We start from the raw sequence: 25,580 nt of genomic DNA, 5'->3' as shown, positions 1-25,580 counted from the left end.
TCCACTTCAACTGATGAATTTGTGTGGGCTCTCTTTTGTTTGTTTTCCAGGGGTCAGGATTAATGAACGCTCTCGTGCTTCTGCTGCAGAGGAGAGAAGGGGAAAGAGGCAGGGAAGGGGTGGCCTGGGGATGTCAGGAAATACGGTCATCAGATTTACAGTTTCTGTTTTTATCAGACAACTGAAATAGCTACGGAGCTGGATCTGAATAGGGACCAGAGTCACATTAATAAAGAAGTCACGAAAAGATTCATTTTTCAGGTTCCATGCAGAGCCATAGCTAACTAAGGTTCTGATTTGGAGGGAATGGTTCTCATTGCCCTATTTATTCTTTTACCTGTTAACTGATTTTTCAGTCCTTAGAATTCTGTGGCCTGCGTGGAAGGAGGGAGCCTTGCCTCCCCCACCAAACTGTAGGTCTTACATCCTATTTGACTAATTTTGTATACAATATTCTTATATTAGATAGTCCTATGCTTTTTAGAGCAGCACATCATTAAAAAACAAACGATGTCACCCACTTGAGCTTCCCCAATAAATAATTCATAGTAAGAAAATGCGAATGTATTGCCAACTTCAAGAAAAATTACTTATGCATCATAAAAGCCCCAAACACTACAGTAATTTATGTGGCATATAACTTACCGCTCCTTGGTACATTTCAATTTCCTTTTCCCCAAAATACGGCATCTGCTTGAAAGGGTTGACTGAGATTAATACGGATCCTATGTATGTCTGAATTTATATCCAGTTAAGGTCCAGCATTAATCTTCATAGCTACACATTTTTCAAATTAAGTAACCAGATGTTATCAAGAATTCATAATGACTGTTCAAACAAACTTGTTTTCTAAAAGATTACAAATAAAGACAAGAGCAATTACCAACTGGCTCAGGTTTTGTTCCTCTCCAGGAAGAGTAATGAGCTTAATTACCAAGGTGCTCCAAAAAGAAATCATTATTTTAAATGATCTGAAGCACATCCTTTTAAGACTGGTGACATGTATGGCTAAGAAAACACAAAACAGAACTGACCTGGGAGTGAAAAGAGCAGTTATCATTCCTTTGTTCAAATACCATTTTTCCCTGCAAAGTTTCATATCTTTTAGGTAGACTAAAAATGTACTCACTTACTCATTTAACAAACAGAGGGATACAAGACGAATTGAACAGTCCTACTCCTTAGAAGCTATGGGGAACAGAGTTTTATCTGTAAGACATTATTTGGAGCAGAAAATCACAAACCCACACAGATCAGGTGTAGGGGAAGAAGGTATTATTTCTGCATGAGGAATCCAGGAAAGCTAATCAGAAGAGAAAGCATTTATACCAAGTCTTCACTGTTTTATAAACACATTTTAATATACCCCAACAGATGAAGTATTATTATAACATTAAAAAGTCTCCATTTAGGGACGCCTGGGTGGCTCAGTTGGTTAAGCGGCTGCCTTCGGCTCAGGTCATGATCCCAGAGTCCTGGGATCGAGTCCCACTTCGGGCTCCTTGCTCAGCAGGGAGCTTGCTTCTCGCTCTGCCTCTCCCTGCCACTCTATCTGCCTGTGCTCACTCTCGCGCGCGCTCTCTCTCTCTCTGACAAATAAATAAAATCTTAAAAAAAAAAAAAGTCTCCATTTATTCAGTAATCGACTAGCTTGAATGGGGTATCCACAACATGCCAGGCACGGTTCTGGATGCTGGGGATACAGTGGTGAACTAAACAGACAGAAGTGTTAAACTCCCTCCCTTCATAGAGGAAAAACAAGAATTTAAAAAGAGAGAGAGAAAACAACAAACATAACAAAATATACACACTCAAAGTCGTTTCTTTTAATCAAGGATTTTGAAATGTTTGGAAAATCTTAAGTGAAAGATGTAAAGCCGTGACATTTCCCCCCCAAGGGGACATTTATATATTTTTATCAAGGACCTGGGTGTCAAATAGAGCGGCAAGGGAAACCAGTCAGAATGCCTACTTTACCCAAGCTCAGTTCAACTCTGACCTTGGGCAAGTCACGTCTCTAAGCTGTGGCTAATGGATGATGGGGTACAATACCACCTACTTGATAGACTTATTATGAGGATTAAATCAAAGTATAGAAGGTTCAGCAATTTCCTTAATCCGTATCCTTTGAGATGCTGGTTGCGTCCCGTGTTAGCATCTTGGAGACACAGCTTTGGTATTATTATTGAACACCAATGAATCAAATGTGGGATGGGTCAGGTAATACTTGAAAATTAACATTTATACAAGAAGGTGAAAACATGGAATGATCTGGTGGCAATTCTGCTTCTTTTTTCGTGGACCAGAACAATCGTCAGACTTGGAAGGGCTGCACGGGGAAGAGCAGTCAAGGAGAAAAGGGCCATTGGAAGAGCACAGCCAGATGCACCCGGCGCTAACCCAGGGGCAGTTTGTGGCAGTTCAACCATGGGCACTAAGAGCAAATGCCCGTGACCTGGGGAATCCTAACTGAAAATCAGTGAAGAATCACAAGAATGGCCCAGCTCAAGAGCCAAAGTCAGGTGAGGCTAACGACAGATTAGAAGTGCTCTGCTTTTTTTTTAGTATATGTGCTTCCAAAGTAAGCACTTACTTTTTGAGGCAAGATTTAGAACAAATAAATTTATCATTAAAAATTATTAAGCAAATAAGAAACAGCCATAACGTTGTAGCCAAGACTCTTGCTAGTGTTGGTCATACGACCACTGATCGGAGACAAACACATTTACGGGGTACAAATTAAGTTCCTAACATCAACCCTATTACCCTTTTACTCCTGTTTTACTATGAGGAAACTGAGGCATAGAGAAATTTTTAAAAGCTGCTTAGAAAAAAAAATTCAAAAATTAACAACAACAACAACAAAACTCGCTCCATGTCACAACTAGTAAGTAGCAAGGCTAGGATTCAAACCAAACTGGGGCAGTCTGGTTCTAGAATCTACTCTTAACCCACAAGCTATAATGTCTTTCTAAGTTAGCAAGTATTGTTGTTATTATTAATACTGTTATCGTTACTGGTAGCGTTACCAAGCTTTATTAAATGAAATACAAAATGCCCTGTTAAATTTGAAGTTCAGATAAACAATAATCTGTTTCATATGTTATATATATAGAGAGAGATTTTCGCCCCACCCCCCCAAATAGGTATGCCTCAAGCAATACTCAGGATGCACTTATACTAAAAAAGCAATTTGGTGTTTATCTGAAATTCAAATTTAACCTGTTCTATCTGGCGATCCTGAATTGGCAACACGAGGATTTCATACTGGATGGTCAGGGGCTCAATTAGAGATCTTTTACCTCTTGTATTTTAAATTTTAGATTCTGTGATTCTTTGGTGACTCAAATTCTATAACCCTTAGTTGATTTTTTTCAGTATCCTCTTTCACATGATAGAGACCAAATCAAAACTGAATGAATACAGTCTGGCCCTCATTCTGACTCTCATGCTAAACAAATAACAGTGATTCTTCCCACCCCCCACCAATTAATTAATTATTTATTTACTTAAAAAAAATTTTTTTAAATTTTTAAATTTTTTTATAAACATATAATGTATTTTTAGCCCCAGGGGTACAGGTCTGTGAATCGTCAGGTTTACACACTTCACTGAACAGCACACACCCCCCACAGTGTCCATAACCCCACCAGCCTCTCCTCACTCCCCTCCCCCCAGCAACCCTCAGTTTGTTCTGTGGGATTAAGAGTCTCTTATGGTTTGTCTCCCTCCCGATCCCATCGTGTTTCATTTATTCTTTTCCTACCCCCCTCAAACCCCCCACATTGCATCTCCACTTCCTCATATCAGGGAGATCATATGATAGTTGTCTTTCTCCGATTGACTTATTTCACTAAGCATAATACCCTCTAGTTCCATCCATGTCATCGCAAATGGCAAGATTTCTATTGATGGCTGTATAGTATTCCATTGTGTATATATACCACATCTTCTTTATCCATTCATCTGTTGATGGACATCTAGGTTCTTTCCATAGTTTGGCTATTGTGGACATTGCTGCTATAAACATTCGGGTGCACGTGCCCCTTTGGATCACTACGTTTGAAATACAGTTATTCTTATGGTAAACCCAGTTTTCAAGAAATACAGCAATGCTGTGACCTTCCTTATGTCAGAAGGGGAGAGGTCTAGGGGTCCACTTATTGTCAGATGTAAACACACCTGGCCAAGTTCCATCTTTCCGTGGAGGAGGTGGGGTGTGCCTTCCCTTAGTTGTAAAGGAAATGCTGTGAATGTCACTGTTCTAGAGAAATCAGCACTGCACACAGAGAAGAATGAGCTGCCTGAGGACATGAGCCACAGGCATGAGCTCCCCACCAACCCTTTCCTACCCATCAAGCCCTCAGCTACTGGATAAACATGGACTGGGCTGCATGAGAGCTCTTGTAGGAACCCATACTTTATTTTGATTTTTTTACTATTGATAATCTGCTTTGTCAAAAAACATCTTAGAAAGTCTTGATTTTCGGAGCACCTGGGTGGCTCAGTGGGTTAAGCCTCTGCCTTTGGCTCAGGTCATGATCTCAAGGTGCTGGGATCGAGCCCCCCATTGGACTCTCTGCTCAACAGGGAGCCTGCTTCCCCCTCCCACTCTGCCTGCCTCTCTGCCTACTTGTGATCTCTCTGTCAAATAAATAAATAAAATCTTTAAAAAAAAGAAAGTCTTGATTTTCACTAAGTCATCTACATAAATTTGGGTAAAGGCCTCATAAGAAGACAGAGAAAAAACCTCTTTCAGATTATTCTAGGCCAATCCTGAATTAGTGACTCAGGAGAGGAGGGAAAATTATAGCTATTCCCTCAACCTCCCAGTAAGGCTCTCGAACTCAGTATAATTTGGGAGGATTCCTGAAAAATAAAGTTTGGTTTGAGAAGAATAATGCGGCTTGTGTCTGTGCTAAGCAGCTACACACTTCCCTAAATCAGAAGATCTGAGAAAAGAGATTAGTTTAGAATCTGAAGAAAACAAATATAGTTTAGTTATTTCAGGTGTGAATCTGGCCTAATGGTTTATCCAAAAGCCTGCCCGGTTTTTCACCTGGCTGTGTCTGTGGAGATCTCAGCTACTTTTCTGAGACCCACGTCTCCTGCTGGGTTGGGTTATTTCCCAGACAACTCACTCCCACTCCCTACTACATAATTCAGGCGTGCCTTCGGAAAAAGCGGCTCAGGCATAATCGGAACGTAAACTGTCTCTACCCACGTAACCTTTGGCTGTGAAGGTGTGGCCCAAGGTTAATTTTCAGAATGTATGGAGATATGAGGCTATGATACACAAACACACACACACATACACTCACTAACCAGACAAAAACAAAATACATGCCATCTTGTCTGACAGAATAGATGAGACGGAAGAGACCCAACAGAACGTTCACTGATTAGTTCTCAAAAGCTGGTGGTGGATCTATGGGTTTTCATTGTTCCGCAGCGACAATGACAAAAAAAAGAAACATGCCCTGAATTTTTCATAAAGCTCAATGTATTCAATATAAAGGACCATCCTTTAGTCTTAGATTATTTCCTTTCTACTTTCAGGGTATTAGAATATTCTTCCTTTTATGAAATGGGATGGTAGTACAACTTCTATGGTCTTAACAGGCAAAGTTGAGCTTAACTTAAAAAAATGTTTTTAACAGCCGGTGAATTCCCCCAACTGATCTAGGTGACTTCCCTGGATTTATCACTGAGGAGGAACGGGGAGGTGAGGGGACTTGCCTTAAGACACATATGGGGACACCAGTCGAGCAGGATCTTGAGCCCCGGGCTCCAGCCACCAGACCAACATGTCCCTCCAGCATGCCGCCCGCTCCACCTGAATGGATGGCCAAGGGCCAAGCCTCACTTGGAACTACTGCACGGCCTTGGGCTCTGGCTGCTCTGGCCCAAGAGCCTCAACTAATTCAAGGGCTGAAAATGCCAAACACACTTGAGCGTGGTCTTTGAGTAAAAACAAGTTGGGAGAAAGTTGGACCAAATGAGCATGGAATGCTCTGCACAGGAACTATTTTCGTCGGCAAAGTGGCTATAAAGGATGTCTGGCCAAGCACAAGAGCGAAGATGGCAGTGTTTTCCTCATGTATTTTAGAATGTAATTTTAAGAAGTGTGGCAACATTCAGGAAAAAAAAAATGGATGATAAATTAAACCTTCCTTGTCTTAGGGTAAATAGCTGAAAATTACAGGGCTTTATTGGTAAACAGTGTTAGCATTTTCTAAGCAGATTTTTCCCCCTAATGTAGAACAAAGAAAAGTGTATTCAGCCTGAAAGCATTAACAATTGATTGCTCCAAATGAGGACCTTCAATATGAAACAACGTGCTGGTATTCGATGCAGAACTTAATAGGAAATCGAATCTCTTCTTGCCTTAACTACTGAGCTTAGGAGTGAGAGGGAAAAAATTCTCTTGTTTAAAATAATCTTACTCCATCATAATAATATTCCTATAGCACTGACTGGATGAAGGAGGCTTTTATCACTTAACAGAGGCAAACATCGCAGTTAGACCTTTGGTATTATTTCATAAACATCCAAAGGAATCGTCAAGCTTCCTCAAAGCTGAACGCTGCTCTGTGTTCTTGATGGAAAGCATGCGGACGCTGAGTTTCTCGTGTACTGAGTGGGTAGAGATCTCTAAAACAAGAGGCCATTAGTGGTCAACTAACTCATTTCCTTGGTAGAACACATGATTAGTCAGCCATTGATTCAAAGGCAATAATTCAAAGGCTCATAATCAGCACCCTCTGTGTGAGTCATTTAAAAATTCTGCAGTCTGAATATAGAAAGCAAATCTTGATAGTCAACAGATTTCCAATGAATACTTAATACAATGCATGATGCGAAGAATTATGCATGCAACTAAATACAGTCCAAGGCAAGATGAGGCCGTTTTTGTTAAAATTAATAAGAAAGACCCCCAAAATATATGTATTTATATTTGTTATTTATATTTATATATGCATGTCTATATGCAGTTATATTGAAAAATATACACCAAGAGATTATGGTGGGATTGTAGGTGATGTTAGTGTTCTCCTTTCTGGTTGACTGCATTTTATAAATCATGTCAAATGAACACATACTGCTTTAAAGAGTTCGTGTGTTTTAAGAAGATATATGAAAGAAAGTCCCTAGTTTTAGGGGGTAAACTCTCTTTATAGGGAGAAGTGAGTCTGTTCAGCTTGACGATGGACTGGCTGTTGATAACCACTAGCATTTTTTTCCTACTCAACTTTCAAAAACCATGTTTCTATGTAAATAACATAATAAGCTGAGCCCAAGTTCTAAGAACATTCCAATAAATAATTTGTTCAACTGTATTCAGTGGAAATTCACCTTTTATGGGCTTGTCAATAAACCAATCCTCCATTTAAAACAGTTTCCATGGTAAAATGCATTTGAATTTTCAATGAGCAACTTTAAAATTGAATTTCTGGAACATAACCCAGAAATGCTGAAGGAACTTCTATACTTGCCTTAGTGTATGATTATAATAAGCAATGCTTACTGTTACTCACTGCATTCATAATTTCATTTAACCTTACAACAGCCTCATGCAGGAGATTTCAATATCATTCCCATTTTACACGTGAGGAAATCAAGCCACACGGATCACAAACCCTGCAGGTGGTCAGCAAGCCTGTGCACAGTAAGGCTGGAAGCCAGGCAGTCCAGATTCACAGCCTGTACCCAGCCCCTGCCAGTTCCCCTATGCCACGGGACTTGCACATAAAAGTGATTAACATGTTTTCATGATGATAAGCCCACGTTAAAGTGAGCACGTTTCAAATTTTTTGACCAAATAAAAGGAAAACTTAAGCACTCGATACAACTGCTTCCATACAATTAAATTAAAAGGAAGCTCTGCACAGGTACCTAGCAGTCAGCAAGAGTGCTCGTTTTGGCAGCACATATACTAAAATAGGAGTCAGCAAAAGTTTTCTGTAAAGGGCCTTATAATTATTTTAGGTCCAATGGTTGTGTGGCAACTACTCACCCTGGGCTTTGTAGACTGCAAGCAGGCATTAACAACAAATAAAGACTGAGTACGGCTATATCTCAATAAAACCTTGCGTATAAAATGGGCAGTGGGCAGACGTCATTTGCAGGTGGTAGGCCACCGCCCCCAATCGAGACGCTATTATTAATGTAGTTAACAAGTCCAAATATATCTGTTAATGCTTCAAAGCAGGGGTTTAGGTGTTTAACTACCGACAGATTTGGTAAAATTTCCTGTGGTCAATAAGAAATAGCACAGTACTGGTCTGAACCATGTAAGTGTCTTAGTATAATTCTGTTAATTAGTATTACTAATTAGCATTACTAATATACGTATTGGTCTATCCTGGTATGTTCAACTCCCCACTCACCGATGAAGAGAAAGGCATTTCCTGCAAAAATATTGTTGTATACATAAGGGTGCTTTTAACTAATAGTCAAATGAGTGGTATGAATAACAAAAAGAAGCTACAGATGTGAAAACTAGACCTCTTCAAGCCTTTGGGGTTAAGACCTACAGTGTATGCAACACCAGCTGCAAAGACTCTACCTTTAATGGTCCTCTGAGACACGGTGCCTTCCGAAGTTACCAAGAGCATCCCAGTTAAACCTCCCGGTATCGCAATATAGATTTGCACAGATCTTTGCATATCTAAAACTCTACAATAACTCCACTAAGAGATCTTTATATAGTTGTACCAAACAAAACTGAATCCTGTAGGAACTTAAGCAAGTATCACAGTTCTCTGTTTATAATGAAGTCAACACACATTTGAATCAAATTTCCATTCTGAATTTTTGAAAGCCCTGTAAAAAACGGCATCTGGCAAGCTAAAATTGAAACATAAAGAACAACTCAAGAATGTCAGGCATGTTCAATAGTTGATCTTCACGTCTCATATTTCCTTTAGTAAACATAAGAATGCAGAAAAACTGGCAAAATTGCATATTTTTTGCATGAGGCAATCTCTTGAAAACCTTTTAGGTCAGGACTTAACTGTCTAATTGCAATTAGGGAGCTCTATCGACAGAACTCTCTGCAGATCAGGACTTTTCCCTTAGGAACAGCAGACGTTTTAGACCCCACGTGCGTAGCTAAAGCACGTCAAAGGTACAGTGCCATTGATCGAAACAGATGAATACTGGCTGGTTCTTGATTTTGTGAAATGCCAGGAAAATAATTTAGCATCATCTTTGCCCTTCCCACAACCTTAACAAAGAGGATAGAAAAGTACAAAACCACGTTCTGAAACAGTGAAAAGAACTTGAGTGCAGAGTGTCAAGTTCAGAATTTCAGGTGGATCTTCTCATGCTAGGAACACATCGCATTTTACCGTGGGTATGGTCGTCTTAGAAAAGTCCGTAGAAACTAATAAAGGATACAAAAATGTAGTCATCCATGTATCTCTTCTTCAGATTCTCCACGATGGCGTTCTCTGTGATCTTGGAGAGCAGGACCATGTCATCCACGCCGCTGTGCTTAACATTGTGGCTTTGCCAGTGGTACCGGTAGGCACCTTTGCTTCCCTGTGAACAGAAAACACACAATAATTAGGATGCTTTATTTTCTCCTGGTGGGGGAAAAAAAGCCACGAAGCTCCCAAATATTCCTTATATCAAATGCTGCACAATGAGCAGAACAAAGATTTTGTTATTAACAGATCTGGATTTAAATTTCAGCTTTGCCACCTATGAACTAAGAGAAGGGAGGAAAAGCTACACAGGCTCACTGTGTCCCTTAAGCTGCTCTTCTCTCATTTGTAAAAGAGGAGAAATTAAGACCCACTTTATAGAGTTCCTGTAAGAATTAACTAAGATAACATATATAAAGTACTGAAGAGTATCTTGAGTATAACACAATAAATGATCAATGGTCAGGACCCCTGGGTGGCTCAGTCCCTTAAGCATTTGTCTTCAGCTCAGATCATGATCCTGGGGTCCCGGGGCAGAGTCCCGCGCCTGGACGGAGTCTGCTTCTCCCTTTGCCCCTCACCCCGGTCGTACTCTCTCTCTCTCTCTCTCTCTCTCAAATGAATAAATTCTTTTAAAAAAATGAGCAACTGTCTCCAATAATTCCTTCAACCTTATTGTTTTGTAGAATTAACAGTACAATAGGTGATAAAACAGAAACTTTCTACATTTATTTTGCAAATTATATGACAGAACTCAGAAGCAGAAGTAGTATGTATCACACAATGGCTAGGTCACATTGGCCTAATTTCTCAAGCCATCCAAATTAGTTTCCCTCCATAAACTTCCACGGTCAACGTTAATATTGGCCTTCCAGATTCAAAAGATAAGGTACATTTTGATGGCTGATCACCGCTCTATTAATAAGGAAATGGGATTACAGAAGGTGCCGTGGACAGCAGGACCTCATCCAGCCCCATGGCCTCCTTGGAGAGATGAAACTGTAGCCCTTGTCTGCTCACTGGATTTATGACCTAACACCAGAAGTGGCCTCTCAACACCCTTGGCCAGCAGGACTTCCTTTCACTTGGCATGTCTGCAGTGGGATCCCTGCATGTTATGCTATGTGCCAAGTTCTGGAGTTAGAGGCAGCTGGGAGCACCGTGGTGGCTGCCCTTGAGGAACTCATGTCCACTAAAGGACACCGCGATATTGACGGAAGTAGCACATGCATCAGCAACGGTCAGTATGTAAACACATGTAAAATGGGTGTCCCAGGAGTGCTGAAGACTTCTTTGTCCTAGGGAAGACAGAACCAACCTCCTGGAGAAGGTGCCATTTGAAGTGGATCTAAAATATTTTGAATTTGCCAGAAAAGATGAGTCAAGGAGGGACAGTCATTATAATCTAGACTCACTGGGGCAACAATCTGATATATATGAGATAACGGCAAATGACTAGGACAAGATATTAGAAGATCCTCCCTTCCCTTCACTCCCTACGTGCATCCTACTGGAGATGTCGTGTGCGGCCCAAGTGTGGTGGGCATTGACCTGAGTGAAACTCGGCTCCTGCCCCCTTCCCGGGAGCTCACTGTTTTGGGGGGTTTGGATAAAAGAAAAAATTTCTGAATAAGGGTAATAAGGATATCTAAAAAGGCCACACGCTCAGACATATAAACTAGGATGAGAAGAGGTCCTAAGGAGGTTCTTCGAGAGAAAGGTGAAGTGGAAGGAAACAAGATAAATACCACTTTAAATCTTGTTTTGGAAAATTTATTTCATGTTTTTTCTCTGTAGGAGACATGGGTCCTTTATAAGATCCATTCTAAGGGGCTCTGGGGAAAGCAGTTTTTAAAAACCAGGCAGGAAAGAGTTACCATAGGGAAGGCATACCAGTGCCATGGGCTCGCGCTCCAGAAAAGGGTTCTGGAAGGCTTGCCACCCATGCTGCCTTGCACAGGGACTCTTTATATGATATATTTGGCTTTCACAGAACCACAAGCAGCATCAGTTCTACAAAACTACCCCAGACCTCACCACACCTACTTCCTCTTGTGGCAAAGCAGAAAGAGGGAAAAAGCACTGGCTGCACAGGACTCACTCGGTCGCAATCCAAGGTCCACCGCTACTTCCAAACAGATAAACGTTCCCCGCAACTCCTCCCCTCCCCTGTCCTCCCTTCTTTTCTTGATTATTCTCTGGGCACTCACAAAAAATTATTCTTCATCAAAAACTGAGGCCACGGAGTACCTAACCAGGAGGTATGTGTGTTTGTTTTTAACCCCAATAAATAGCCATCTACTTAAGAGGTCAAAAAATGTTATTCTCTCTTTGAAAATGTAAGCACAGATTAATAAAACAGAAGGGTATCAACAAGCCGTTATTTAATGTCTGCGAAGGACAAGAAATGGAGGTGCTCTGTGTCACAGTGTATATGTTGGTACCGAGCCACAGAAACTGGCTTCTCAAGGTGACCCAGGTTGGTCTTGGTATCCAATCTGACTGTCTTTTCTCTGTCTCACGGCAGAGTGAGATATACCTGTCTGGCCCACTGTCCTCCTTCTAATGGCAGTTATTCCTCATGAAAACAGGGCCTCCTTGTGGAGTTCACGGACTCATGGTCTCAAATATCTGCGGACACCAGAGTCCCACATGTCTCTTCAGACCTCTCTCTATAAAAGGATAAGGAACCAATAGTGAGACGAAGCGCTTACCACAAGCAAAGCAATCGGCCATTTGATTTGTGGTGGCTGCTCCTTCCGCTACTGCCATCAACTCAATGAGAGTGGGGTTAACATTCCCATTCTGTGCGGAAAGAAACAGACTTCCTAACTAGGAAGCAGCAAGGGTAAGACGCGAACCCAAGTCTCTATGATTATGAATTCATTTAAACATCATGGTTTCTTCACATGGTCTCCCTGGTGACTTTACTGGGTATTTCTAACAGTTCAGTTTAAGATGGCCCCAGAATGCCAGACTGTCTCAAAAACTGAATTGATCATTAAAAAGACCTATAATCTTTGTTAATGACCACTTTCTCTTAGCATCAAAGACTGAAACACTGGACTTATGTTTTATTTGGCGCATTTCCTATACCCAGTTGGTCACATATACCTTCCCCTCCACAATCCCTCCTTCCCTGAGGCAATGATATTCTGGAACTCATTCAACCTTCACAATCATCGCCCATACTGTATATGATTATCTGTTATACTAATGAAAAAAACTTAATTGTCCAAGGTCTTCTAATTGTAACTGCTCTATCTTTAATGACCCCCACCTTACTATTCCTTTCTCCTTCCTCTTTCCCCATATCAACCCCCCCACCCCCTCCCCCAAAAAACAATTCAGATGAAATAAAGTGGGAGAGGGAAGGTAGCTAGAAAGTGTAGGAACAATCAGAGCCTTTGGGGAAAACTGACCCACGTGGATTATCAAGGACAAGATCAGAATCCACCCCATGGATAAATGAAAGCAGAGCCAGGGCTGGGCAGGGGCAGTTCTAGCACAGCGTGAGAACTTCGTCGGAGAAGCTAGGGAACCGAACATAGATACGCAGGCTCTCACCCTTGCTGGAAAGTTCCCCACAGTGAAACAGAAAACTATTTTCTGTTTTTCTGTAGGGGACGATCAAGTTTGATCATAGCATGACTTTTCTAGATAGAGGTCTTCCGCGGAACACAGCTGCGGGCAGGCAGCAAGTGGTAACACTGTGGGAAAATGGTTATCATTTTATACTCCTAGACATTGTCCCCGGAAGCAGAGGCTGAACATGACCTTCAGATCACAAACTACTGTGCTATGGCTGTGAGAATATGAACAGTATTTCTGGGACAAATAACCTGACCCCTTTGCTGCTTCCTCCCACTCCTGACTGGGAGGGTGGGAGTAGGACTGGCTGCCTTGCGCACTGGGAGAAGGAAGGACAGCGACTGGGACTTCCCCATCTGAGAAGGGCCATTTTCTTCAGCTGGCAAAGGCCTGGCTTACCAGGCTATCCCCACAACAAGAGTCAGCTTCCTTCTCTTCTGTGGGCTTCTTCTCAGGTAGGTAACTCAACTTTTGTTTCCACACTAAAAATAGGAACATTTTAAACAAGTAGGGGTACTCAGCAATTATACATCCTATAGTCCTTAAAGAGCATGGCAGCACTGTGCAAAGGAAGGAATATAGCTGCTGATGTGCCAGCTAAGAAAAAAAAAAAAAAAAACATGAAAATCACAATAAAGTTGATGATAAATGTTACTCTTAGCCCTGACAGTTATTACAATGAGGAAGGGAGATATTTCCTGTTAATAAGGATTGAATGCAGACTTTCGTGGGTCCATGTTTGGTTTCTTTCTTTCTTTCTTTCAGATTATTTATTTATTCATTCATTCATTCATTTATGAATGAGAGTGTGCATGAGCACGCCTGAGTGGTGGGGACGAGGGGGAGAAGACCTCAAGCAGACTCGGGCTGAGTCAGCAGCTTGACACAGGGCTCGATCCCACGACCGTGAGATCATGACCTGAGCCGCCCAAGGCAAGAGTCAGTCATTTAACCCACCGAGCCACCCCCGCGCTCCCTCCATATGTGGTTTCTAACAACGATTCCGTTTATTAAAAAGCAATGGATTCACACACACGTTCTGGAAAGTGGAGTCCACCCACGTCCACATAATGGTCTGGTCTGTCCCTCAAATTTAGGAGGTAGCACCAAGACACAGGAGTCCCTCATGCCGAGGAAGGCGCCCGGTCGCTGACTCTCTTGACTTTAAAAGGTGGAGTGTCCCTCACTGGTGAGTGTTTACCAGGGTGGGGACCAGGAAGAGCAAAGGTGAGTCAGCACACAAAGGTAGGGATTGTTCTCCTTTGAAACCCTACCTTCCCTCAGCGTGGGGAGGCTGGGGTGAGGTGGGGTGGGGTGAAGGGGTTTGAGGGTGTTTGGGGGGCCTTGAGGGGAGCCCCTGCCTGCCACAGCCACTCTTACTAGTGTCTCAGTGAGCAGTTTTCTTCTCTGGTTCATCCAGGAGCGAGGAGGAGACCAGACACAGGGTAAGTCTTGAACGCCTTTCAGACACCCAGAAGAGGGAGGCCATGAAATGCATTGTGGAAACACAATAGGCCTAGTGTTGGGCAGGGCCTGGCTGAGGGGGTGATCATAAATACCTTATCCTCTTCCAGGAAGAGTATACTGCACAGTATTTTTAGAGAGCATCGTAGAAACAGGGATCAAAATTCTAGTCACGCAGACCAATATATAAATAGTTACTTAAATAAAAATAAAACTCACACTCTCTTTGTTCCAGTAATTCTTTTTAGGAATTTACCTTAAGATACACCAAGTGCATGTGCCATGATGTACGTACAAGCCTGCTCACTGTTGCAAAGTTTGTTTTTGGGAAAACTGGACACATGATTTGGGGCCGGATGAGAAGAGGGCAGACCCTACAAAGGAGTTCCAGCAGTCGTTAAAAGGAATCTGCTTCTGCTGACGTAGAAGTATCTTCAAGACACCCAGGGTCATGAAAACAGCAATCGATATGTGGGCTGAAGCAGAGAGTGATGGCAACTGTCAAAAATTCTTAAAAGACACGTGTTTAATTGCTTTCTTGAAAGATACACAAAGTTCCATTGGGAAGAAAGCCTGGGGTTTGGGGAGAAGGGTGTCTTCTACTTTCCATTTCAAACTTCTCTGCAGTTAACTTATTATTATTATTTTTAACCATACAGGCATGCGTCAGTAAGATAACCAAATAAATAGAAATGTTGAAAAGGATGCCGATACATTCGAGAATTGTCTGGGGGTGGTGTTGGGCGTTGATGGGCCTATCCCGAAGCTGGGATCATCACTCTATGCCTGGGTTCTGTGCCCCTTCCAGGTCTGAAAAGTAGATTGGAAGATGTTGCCTACATGACAAGATATTATCGTGTCTGGGGTGTCTAGCGATGAGCATAACAGGATGGCAGATCTGATTTCCAAAAGACCTGGGACGAGAATACTCCCAATGTTTCAAGTGTATCACCCTAAAAGGCAGATAAACCATATTCTGATTGTGAACAATGGACAATGGGGTAAGGCTCTGGCCTGTGGTTGAACAGGGCTTGTTTTTTAATGGGATTTTTTTGTCCTAGTGAGTCATAACAGGAAAGGAACAGAACTCTCTGTTGTCCTTTAATCTTTTAATTGACAGTCTAGGATTTCTACCTTTTGAAGTTCTGCTATTTGACTGGAATGAAACACTTCTATGGCAAATGATGGGGGAAAAAAATCAACCATAAATATTTGTTTCCTCTGAGCCCGGCACTGTAAACTCATACTGGGATTGCAATGACTTTCCACTTGAGGGAATTCAGACCTCCCTCCCCCTCCTATTTTGGTGATGTGAACATGTATGTTTGAAACAAGCATGTGTGGGTATGTTGAACTTTAGTGAATGGAGTGCAAAGCAGCCTTTCTGGGGGAGTAGCGGGGGTGGAGAGGGATGATGCAGTCTGTAGCCAACAAATCCCTTAGCGTCAGAGGAACTAACATTTACTGAACCCATCAACAGGTGCCAATGTACTTTACATGATCTCATTTAATTCTCACCGCCCTGCAAGTCACTATTTCACAAATGGCAAAGTGAGTCCTGGGATTGTAACGTAATCTCTGCTTGGAGGAGCTGGCGAAGGAAAAGTACACTGGGGATCTGGCACATCCAGTGTGGGGACCCAAAGTTCCATATTTGGGTAACATCTCCACTTCCACGATCTCAGTTAATCCCTGTGACAAAGGGCCAGGGCTGACTTCCTTGTCATTGTTCCTTCCGCCATACCACAATTAACTTCCAACATGATCGCTAAGTGTAGACAGATGCTGGCTCCGGGATCGGAGGGCCAGCAGTCTCCTAGCCAGCGCTGGCCCAAGTCAATCTGGAAGCAACTAGAGCAGACGTCATTTATCATCTAAACAGGGACACTCTGAGTGCAGAAGAGAGTGCTGTTAATAAAGCCGGAACATGAGGCATGAACTGGGGCTGTCTCGGGTTGCGGGCTCTATTTGTGACCAAGTTGATCTCCAAAAAGTCATGGGCAGCTTTCAAAGACTGGCCTTCCCAGCCAGGATCCTGGGCTACTTACCCACAGGTCCCCCACAAATCACTCAGTCTCTCAGACCCCCAGGGGCTGCTATGAAGGTCTTGAAGATGGAAAAAGATTGCTAATGGCCCCAACCTCCAATGCCTCTCGGTTGGCTTTACGCAATGACACAATCAGAGGGCAACGTACGGATGGTACATAGCAAGTGGGTAACATTGAGTAGAGGAGGGAAAAAAGGTCTGTTAAAAAAAAGAAAAACAAAAACAAAAACGAGAGACAGTAAAATGCCCAAATTTTAAGTGCATATATGGTATTTTTATATAAAGTATCTGTGTGGAAATATGGTTGTTAAAATGTTGCATTTGTTGCATCTCTATGTGTCCTTTCTGTATGGTTATTTTTCTCCTGAGCACGTATTTATAAAATGTACACACACACACATACTGGGTTTCAGTGAAAAAAGATCACCTCAGGGACAGGAAAGTACTCTGTGAAGTGAAATGAAACATGACACTATTTTCCATATTTTTTGTTAGTCTGTGTCAACTCAGGTCTCCAATTCTTGTCTATCCCTGGCTGCATTGCAGCTACAGTAAACTCTTCTTTAAACAGCAAGGAGTCCCCAGCAGGCAAAGCAGTCAACCCAAGATGTTGCTCCCAAAGGACCATTTTTTATGGTCAAGGAACAGTTCCAACCTAACATGTTATAAATGAAGAGCTAACATAGCTCACCAATTCCAAGATGCATTTTCTTCATATCCTAATATTCTGAAATCAGGATGTCCATTTTTTTAAGCAATATCTACCCCCAACATAGGGCTCCAACCCACGGCCCCAAGATCATGAGTCTTGCCCTCCATGGACAGAGCCAGCCAGGCATCCCAGGATGCGTCTTTCTAATCAACGTTGTGTCACAGCTTAACTGGGAGTGGTTTTTCTGTTCTGGGGTTTTCTTTAAAGCAGAAAAATAAAATAATGATGGCTCTCTTGCAACCAGAAGTATCTTTCGGCTTGATGAATTATGGCACTTAAAACACTTAAAAGGGGCCAGGCACCAATCCGTGCACTTCACAAATATTAAGTCATGGCGTAATAGCATCAGAGATAGAAAATGTTACAAAGATTTATAGTATTCTGGAGGTATCACACCATGCATCAGTGTTACTTCAGAAACTGCATACTGGGGGCGCCTGGGTGGCTCAATGGGTTAAAGCCTCTGTCTTTGGCTCAGGTCATGATCCCAGGGTCCTGGGATCAAGCTCCACATCGGGCTCTCTGCTCAGCAGGAAGCCTGCTTCCCTTCCTCTCTCTGCCTGCCTCTCTGCCTACTTGTGATCTCTGTCTGTCTGTCAAAAAAATAAGTAAAATCTTAAAAAAAAAAAAAAAGAAAGAAAGAAACTGCACAGTAGTTTTAGTGGGTTGATGACTGCCCAGTTCGAGAGGCTTCACTGTGAAAATGTTTGCAAGCAGCAAGGGAACTTCCTCTCTGATTTGGAAAGGCATGTTCTGATTTGTATCTCTTTCAACCTAGGCGTTCCTTCAGGGTTAAGACTGTTTGAAGCGGGAAGGTCCCTACCTCTCCCCTCTCCCAGATACACCCACCTTGGGGGATTACAGTGAGTTGTGAGCTTTATTCACAGACACCATGGTCCAGAGTCTCCTAAGCCCAGAGGTGTTTTCAACTACTCTCACAACTTTTCTATATTGTTCCTATGCTTCCACTGTTTCTATGAACTGTCCCTTTTAATTTGACTAAATCCTAAACAATCATCTCCATAAACTCACCAGTTTGGTGTGTTAGCTTTACTTCTTCCATATGTGTTAAAATAATAATGAGGCATTCAATTAAAAATACACACATTTGAGAGGCAGGGCAGGGGGTTGTGGGGGGAAGGGAAGGAAAAATGAAACAGGATGGGATCGAGAGGGAGACAAACTGTAAGAGACTCTTAATCTCAGGATACAAACTGAGGGTTGCCAGGGAGAGGGGGGTAGGGATAGGGTGGCTGGGTGATGGACATTGGGGAGGGTATGAGCTTTGGTGAGTGCTGTGAATTATGTAAGACTGATGAATCACAGACCCGCATCCCTGGGGCAAATAATACATTATGTTAATAAAAAAAAAAAAAACCACTGTCCATCTTGGTGCCATGTTTCATACGTGGGGGCCCACTGCCATTCTCTCCTGGGCCTGCTCTCACTAATTTCAAGTCTAATAGGGTACATATGTATGGATGGATGTAGGTGTGTGTGTACGTGTACTTATTTTAGGTAGGCTCCACACCCAACATGGGGCTTGAACTCATGACGCTGAGTCATACGCTCTACTCACTGAGCTGGGGTACGGGGAGTCGCGGGGGGCGGGGGCGCCCCTAGCCGTAGGGAATTTGAATGGCTTCTCTTTGATTTCCCAGATGTATTGCTCTCTGTTGTGGAAAATCTTGCATGGGAAAACTAGATTCCCTTTTGGATAGCAGGTGAGAGCTTAGGCTCTGTTTTCATAAGTAGAAATGACTGTACTCATGTTCTAAAATCTCTGTGCGTTTCATCAGGGATCCCAAGACCCCTCCTCTAGTCTTCTCAGAAAACCCTCTAAGCCGCATGTGGGACATTTTAGTGGTCCCCCAGGAGGAGGGCTTGTCTTGAGGCTAAGGACGTAGTTTTCTCTTGGGAACCTGCAGTTTATTCCTTCTCCCTAGGGAAGTACTAGCTGGAGAGCTGGGAAGCTGGGCGGGCACTGTTCTCTCCCACCTCAGTCTCTAGGAAATCTCTCTAGCCCCTTTGGGAGGATATTTTTCTTCTCACACAACGGCTAATTCTCATGATATACCAGCACTGCTTTGAACACTTACTACACGATAACTTATTTGCTGTTCTTCGCCTTACCAGGCAGGGAAACTGAGGCACAGAGAAGTGAAGTAACTCTTCCCGCTGTTTCAATCCCCTGGCACCAGGCTCTCAAATCTTTGTGTCTAACCATCATACCTGTTGCCTCTCATAATAAGGTTAAGTGGCTGTTGCAAATGGGAATCATTCTAAAGTTCATAGTAATTGCATGATTGCATGTTTACTACCCACCATGGCCCAGCCTCTTTCATCTGCACAACACCACGGAGCAGACATTTTTATAATTAGTATGGAGGCTACCGTGTGCAGAGCCCAGCACCAAGGAGCCCACAGAGCAAGCGGTCTGGCTGGAACAGGGCCTTGCACGAGTGAGAGAAGCTCGGGGCTGTGGCACTGGAACCCTTGGGAGCACAGGTGCTCCCTGCCATGTCCCCGGCAGGCAGGGCAGTGCCTGGCGCCTGGTTGTGCTCCACCAGTACAAGCCGGGGAAGGAACTCCAGGCCTTTTCAGCTCATCTCAGGACTAGGTTCATCTCCCTGCGGCCGCTGTCAGTGGGGCTCAGAGTCCGCCCCAAGGAAGAAAGAAGTTTCCAAAGCTTTCCTTTCACCTCCGGCTTGGGAGATCAAAGGGAAGAGACGTTTCCCCTAAAGACAACTCTTCTTCTCTCTCTCTCTCTCTGTTTTGTTGTTGTTGTTTTAATTTATTTGACAGAGAGAGAGAGAGAGAGAGACAGGGAGAGAGGGAACACAAGCAGGGAGAGTGGGAGAGAAGCAGGCTTCTGGCTGAGCAGGAGCCCGATGAGAAGCTTGATCCCAGGACCCTGGGTCCATGACCTGCTCCAAAGGCAGCAGCTTAATGACTGAGCCACCCAGGTGCCCCTAACCCTCCTTCTCTCAATCGTCCATTGTCATCCAGGCAGGTAAGGGAAACGGGCTACTCTTGACAGAGGGATGAGGACACTTCATGTTACAGCATAAAATGAATCAATGGTATGAGATCTCCTTATCAGACAAGCGCTAGTTTCACTTCTGCCTCTATTTCTATATTTTAATCAAACAAATGATGACATGTCACACTGATGTCAGTCTTTGCTGCTGTGGCTCGGCCAGGTTGACAACAGCCTCAAGCATTTACCAGTCCCTGCAGGGCCCTCCGGGTCAGCCCTCCTGTTTTCAAGTACAAAGGTTGGGGAATGCAATTCCTCTTACTAATCCAGCCGTTACATTAGAATCAACAGACTTGAGTTCAAGGACAAGCTCTACCTCGGTGACCTTGGGCAAGGTCCGTTTCAGGGAATTTTATCCTCCACGATTAAGGCGATCTATTCAATACTGTATACCTAAATGTGATTTAGGGTTTGTGTACCTCCACCGACAGGACTTTCATGAATAGATAAACCAAGAAAATAGAATCTTAGCAGATTGGATGTCCATTATAATTTTTGGTTTGAAAATTATAGTCCCTGAAGTGATAGTAGCTGTTCAGTGAGTTTCTTTAACTTAATTCAGAAACCAAAGCCATAATGCAGGCAGGCCAGCTAGAAATACCAACACCAGTTGTTCTTGTTCCTATAATCGAACAACTTCTTGACACATAAAATGAACTACTGCTCTGTACCAAGGAAGAAAAAAAAAATCCTAATTTTAAATGCTGTTCTGCGAAAAAATAAATATGCAGAGACTTGCCAGCCGACTGAAGCAGAGTTGATATTAACCCGATTAAAAATAGTCTCCCTGGGCTCAGTATCATTTACAGCATCTTTCCATACTGATTGCAAAACATGCATTATTTATGTCATGCAAAATGGTGGAGGTATGACAACCCAAGATAATCAACTGATTTTGTATATTTTTTAAAGATTTTATTTATTTATTTGACAGACAGGGATCACAAGTAGGCAGAGAGGCAGGCAGAGAGAGAGGAGGAAGCAGGCTCCCTGCCGAGCAGAGAGCCCGATGTGGGGCTCAATCCCAGGACCCTGAGATCATGACCTGAGCCAAAGGCAGAGGTTTAACCCACTGAGCCACCCAGGCGCCCCTGATTTTATATTTTAATATTATTTGATTTTGCTGGAAAATGAACCGTTTGGGCATATCTGAATGAGACAATTCAACTAAAAAAAAGGTCAACAGAATTCTTTTCTTACCTAGATTTTTTTTTTAAGCCCATATAGAAATACCAAAAGGGAATAAAGAGCAGGATTTTAAGGTGTGTGTGGGGGGGGGGGGGGCAACAGGTTGAGGTGTTGCTATTTCAGGATGTGCTAAGAGAAAAGGATGAAGAATGTGATCAGGGGTGTCTCAGAGATAGGGGCAGCCTTTGTCATGGATTAGCCATGGGAATACTGAGTCTAGAAGCAGAACTCAGGGGTGAGGGAGGGTTCCGTGAGCACACAGTCCTTAGCCAATACTGAACAACAAAGTACAGAGGTGAGAAAAGCCTTCCACATCTTCTCCTGTATTTGGCATGGGCACATCTTGACCCTTTGCGTGCTTGATCCGCCCTGATCTGTGGAACCCAGGTGCCATGTTCCTCTAGGAGCAAAATGTAGCCATAAGGCTTTGAGTTTAGGAGCTTTTCTGGGTGTAAACAGGGCATGTTTAATCCAGAGAGATCTGGGGCTACTAAGAGGCAAACTGATAGGAGAGGAGGGTTCTGTGGGCACATCTAGGAGTGGGGGAGCCACCAGAGCAGCCACGAATCAACATTGCCGATCAGTGTCACCAAGGATGGAGAGGCTCAGAACAGCTCCAGGCTGAAGACAAGACACTTGGTCCAACCTCTTACTCCTTTTCATCACCTGGCAGAGGACACAGAACCCACCCTGCCATTTTTCTCAAGACCCATACCTTGAACTTCAGGAAAGGACCAATGGGGCTGGGCTGAAGGATTTCAGAAGGGGGTGGGGGAGAATACTGTGTACACCTGAGAATGCCATTCAAAGTCCCAAGGGAGACAGCAAAGCAGGTGAGGTCTCCTGATGCCCTGTTCTCGGCTTATCTCTCAGAAGCCACACCCAGCCAGCACAGGGCCGGCGCCCGAGCGTGGGTGTCTATGCAGCAAGGAGGAGCAGAGACAGATCTCTTCTTGTATTTATGTGTGCCCTGCCTATAGAACTTCCAAGGGGCTTATCCCCTACCTGCTGTGCCCCCCGTGCCCCAGTTCAGTGAGCAGGTTATAGGGATGGATTTGCAATCAAACCAATTTGGGAGATGAGCAGAACTTCACTCTGAGCTCATCCAGACCCCCCCATTACTCGGTCCTTCCAGGCTTGTGGGCGGCCAGAGACAGCCTTCCTCGGACCAGCTTAAATCCTGACTATAGACTCAACTGTCCACAAACACAGATTTTTAAAACTCTAGAAACTGGGGAGGGAGGTAAAGAAAAGCAGAGAAAGAGAGAAAGCCCCCCTCTCTAAGGGGAAGAGATTCTAACTGAAGAGAGATCTTAGTACCCCTCCGACTAAAAAGATTTTTAAGGACGTTAAGTGTTTCAAGGCTATTTAGTAAACACAGCATTGCAAGGATGCCAATCTCTAAGCCTCAGTTTCTTTTTCTGTAAAATGGGTATAATAACAGTGACGAGGACTCAGGGCTTCTGTGGGAATGAAATAAGATCACGCGTGGAGAGTTCGTATTACACTGTCCGGCCCACCGTGCGGACGAACTTGCCAATAATAGCAAGTTGTCAATAACAGCAAATGACTCGGGGACTCTGGGAGCCGGGAATCATGCTCTGATTGGCTATCAGATGTTTCAAGAAAGAACTAGGACAATGTCTCATTGGGCTACCAAGAAGAGATAGCGGAGACAGGATTCAGTGAAGAAATACAGAACTTTTAAAGTTTCGTGATCCTCAAATGAACCTAATCGCACCATAGTGAGACATTTGAACCCAGACTCTGAGAACAGGGATCTACGGCAGCAGAGCAGAAAAAAGACAGTTGCTACCAGATGAGACACGTAGGGCATTGAAGAGGCTAACTAAAAAGGAAGCCTATAAGGAAGGAGTGCTGTAAGGACCATCTGAGTAACAGATTGATAACTTATAGGAAAAAAGTGAAGGTGTTTAAACTAACTACAAAGGAAAAAAGGCAAAGAAGGGGCAGAATGCTTCTGTATTTACATCCTAAAATTTTAGAGCTGGAAGGGGCTTGGGCTGAGCCTATCCATCAACCTCCAAGCTTTCCCTGTACCGGTGAGGAATCTGAGACCCAGGGAGGTGAGTGATGCCCATGGTGCCAATTACTTAGGGGAAGAACCAGGGCTGGAACTCAGATCTTCTGGCCCCTGTCCAGCACTTTCTTTGCAGCTGAGGCCAGCCTCTCCTGAGCAAACCTATAGCAAAGGTTTTTATCACCCACAGAGCTTCTGGAAAGAACAAATAAGTCTAGGTATGCAAATATTTTAAATTTCTTGGGCACCTGGGTGGCTCAGTCAGTTAAGCGTCTGCCTTTGGTTCGGGTTGTGATCCTGGGTTCCTCGGATGGATGGAGTCCCCTTATCGGGCTCCCTGATCAACGGGGAGCCTGCTTCTCCCTCTCCTCTTGCTCCTTCTCCCCACCTAACCCCCCTGCTCATGCTTTCTCTTTCTGTCAAATAAATAAAATCTTTTAAAAAATTAAATTTCTCAAATAATAAACATAATGTTTATGTTAATAATGATAATCATTTGTGAACCTTGACCCTCTGGCAATCAGACTGCATGAGGGTGCTGGTGTCCATCCAAATATGAGATATTTGAAGAGCTTAATTTCTCAGTTTTTAATATTAAGATAAACAGAAATAGAAGTTTTAAATGTGCCTTCCAGGGGAGTTATCTTGCCTGCAAAAGTCTATAGGCCCTACACTTCGGGGATCGCTTTCCTGGGACCCTTTGCCTTCCACCGAAGATACAGGTCTCTATTTACGGGTGGTGGGAGCAGGGGGCAAAGTCCTGGCATTGGCTTAAAACTCAGAAGCAAGTAGAAAAAGGCAACCTTCAGAATATAGGGGGAAAGGTCAGCTGAAATTGGAAAGCTATAATCTAACCGGAGATATCTGGCTGTAGAACTTTCTACTTTTGTAGTAACTTTCTGTGGCTGTAATCAGTAAAATTGGAAACAAAACACTAGCTAACCATGTCTGATGTGATTATGGGCCATGGGTGGGTCCCACCAGCTTTAAGTTCCCAACTCCAGAGAAAATCCAAGTAATTCTATGGCTCACCGTATGCTGCAAAACATAATACAGCATCGAAGGGACAACCCCTGCCATCAAGAGGGGGGATCCAAAATGTTTAGGGAATGTGGAATTGGCACTGCATTTCTTGAGCACGAACTATGTACCAAACACTATGTTAGGTGCTTTGTTTCCCTTGGTCTCAAAAGAATTGTAAAACCAGGGATGTACTCCGATTCCCATGCAGAAGATGAAAAACTTGGCCAGACAGAGTCACAGAGTCCAGATCTGTCCTTGGGTTTGATGGAGTTAGAAACCCATGGCAGTCTCCTTCAGGGCTACTGTGGAAGACAAAGGAAGTCGATCCTCCATTCTGGGAAACTCCCCCAAGGTCGACACGTTGTCGTCTGACAGCAAGGTGTCTTATACAGCCCCTGAAGCTGCCTTGAAGTCCCACGTGGCAGGTTGGATTGAAGGATCGCCTTGGCAATGGAACAGAGATGGCCGTTCTGCCTACAGGGGCATTTCAGGCCCACTGCTAGGACCCACTCACAGAAGGATAATGGGGGCTGTGAGAAGCCTCTCTGGAGCTCAGAAGCCAGAGGGTTGGAGCTACCCTGAGATACTGTATCTCCGCCTCTACCCCATCTCCCTTCACAGCACTTCTCACAGCCAGCTTCGAAGATGGAGTCCCACACCCTGGTCTTCGGCAAGTGCTGGCTTCTCATTTAACATTCTTTTGGGAAGAGAGGACGGCTTCCCTTTGGGGCAAAGGTGCCTCTTCCCCCAGTGAAGACATTGAATATGTTCAAAGTAACCTCACAGAAATTCTCACTCCGACAAAATAGGCGAGACAGACGTGAATTGCCGAAACATTTCCGGCTATGGAACCTGAAGCTCCGGAAAGTCAAGAGCAAGTCATAAACTCTGGTCTCCCTTACGGTATGGACAGGAATGGGAGTCAAGGGGGCTGGGGCTCACTCCCAAATGATCCCTAGAGCAGCACTGAGAAATCACATTAGACAAGGAATTAAGATAAAGCGAGAGCTGCTCTCTGGGCTGGGTAACCCACCCAGTTATGG

The 25,580-nt window shown here is 43.6% G+C and overlaps 1 protein-coding gene across 1 annotated transcript in view; it reads right to left on the bottom strand.

The window, feature by feature from the left end:
- MYO1E (myosin IE) overlaps nt 1–25,580 on the bottom strand; it is a 193,177-nt gene that overhangs the window by 102,267 nt on the left and 65,330 nt on the right. The window contains exons 2-3 of the mRNA XM_032864826.1: nt 9,403–9,546; nt 646–735 (exon numbers count right to left, since the gene is read on the bottom strand). Of these exons, the coding sequence (XP_032720717.1) occupies nt 646–735; nt 9,403–9,546 (234 nt within the window). The remainder of the gene's footprint in view (nt 1–645; nt 736–9,402; nt 9,547–25,580) is intronic.

Source organism: Lontra canadensis, unplaced genomic scaffold, assembly GCF_010015895.1.
Source record: "Lontra canadensis isolate GAN:19392208 unplaced genomic scaffold, GSC_riverotter_1.0 scaffold28, whole genome shotgun sequence".
Classification (NCBI taxonomy): Eukaryota; Metazoa; Chordata; class Mammalia; order Carnivora; family Mustelidae; genus Lontra; species Lontra canadensis.
The sequence above is the reverse complement of the archived record's forward strand: the minus strand, read 5'-3'. Positions and strand labels throughout refer to the sequence as shown.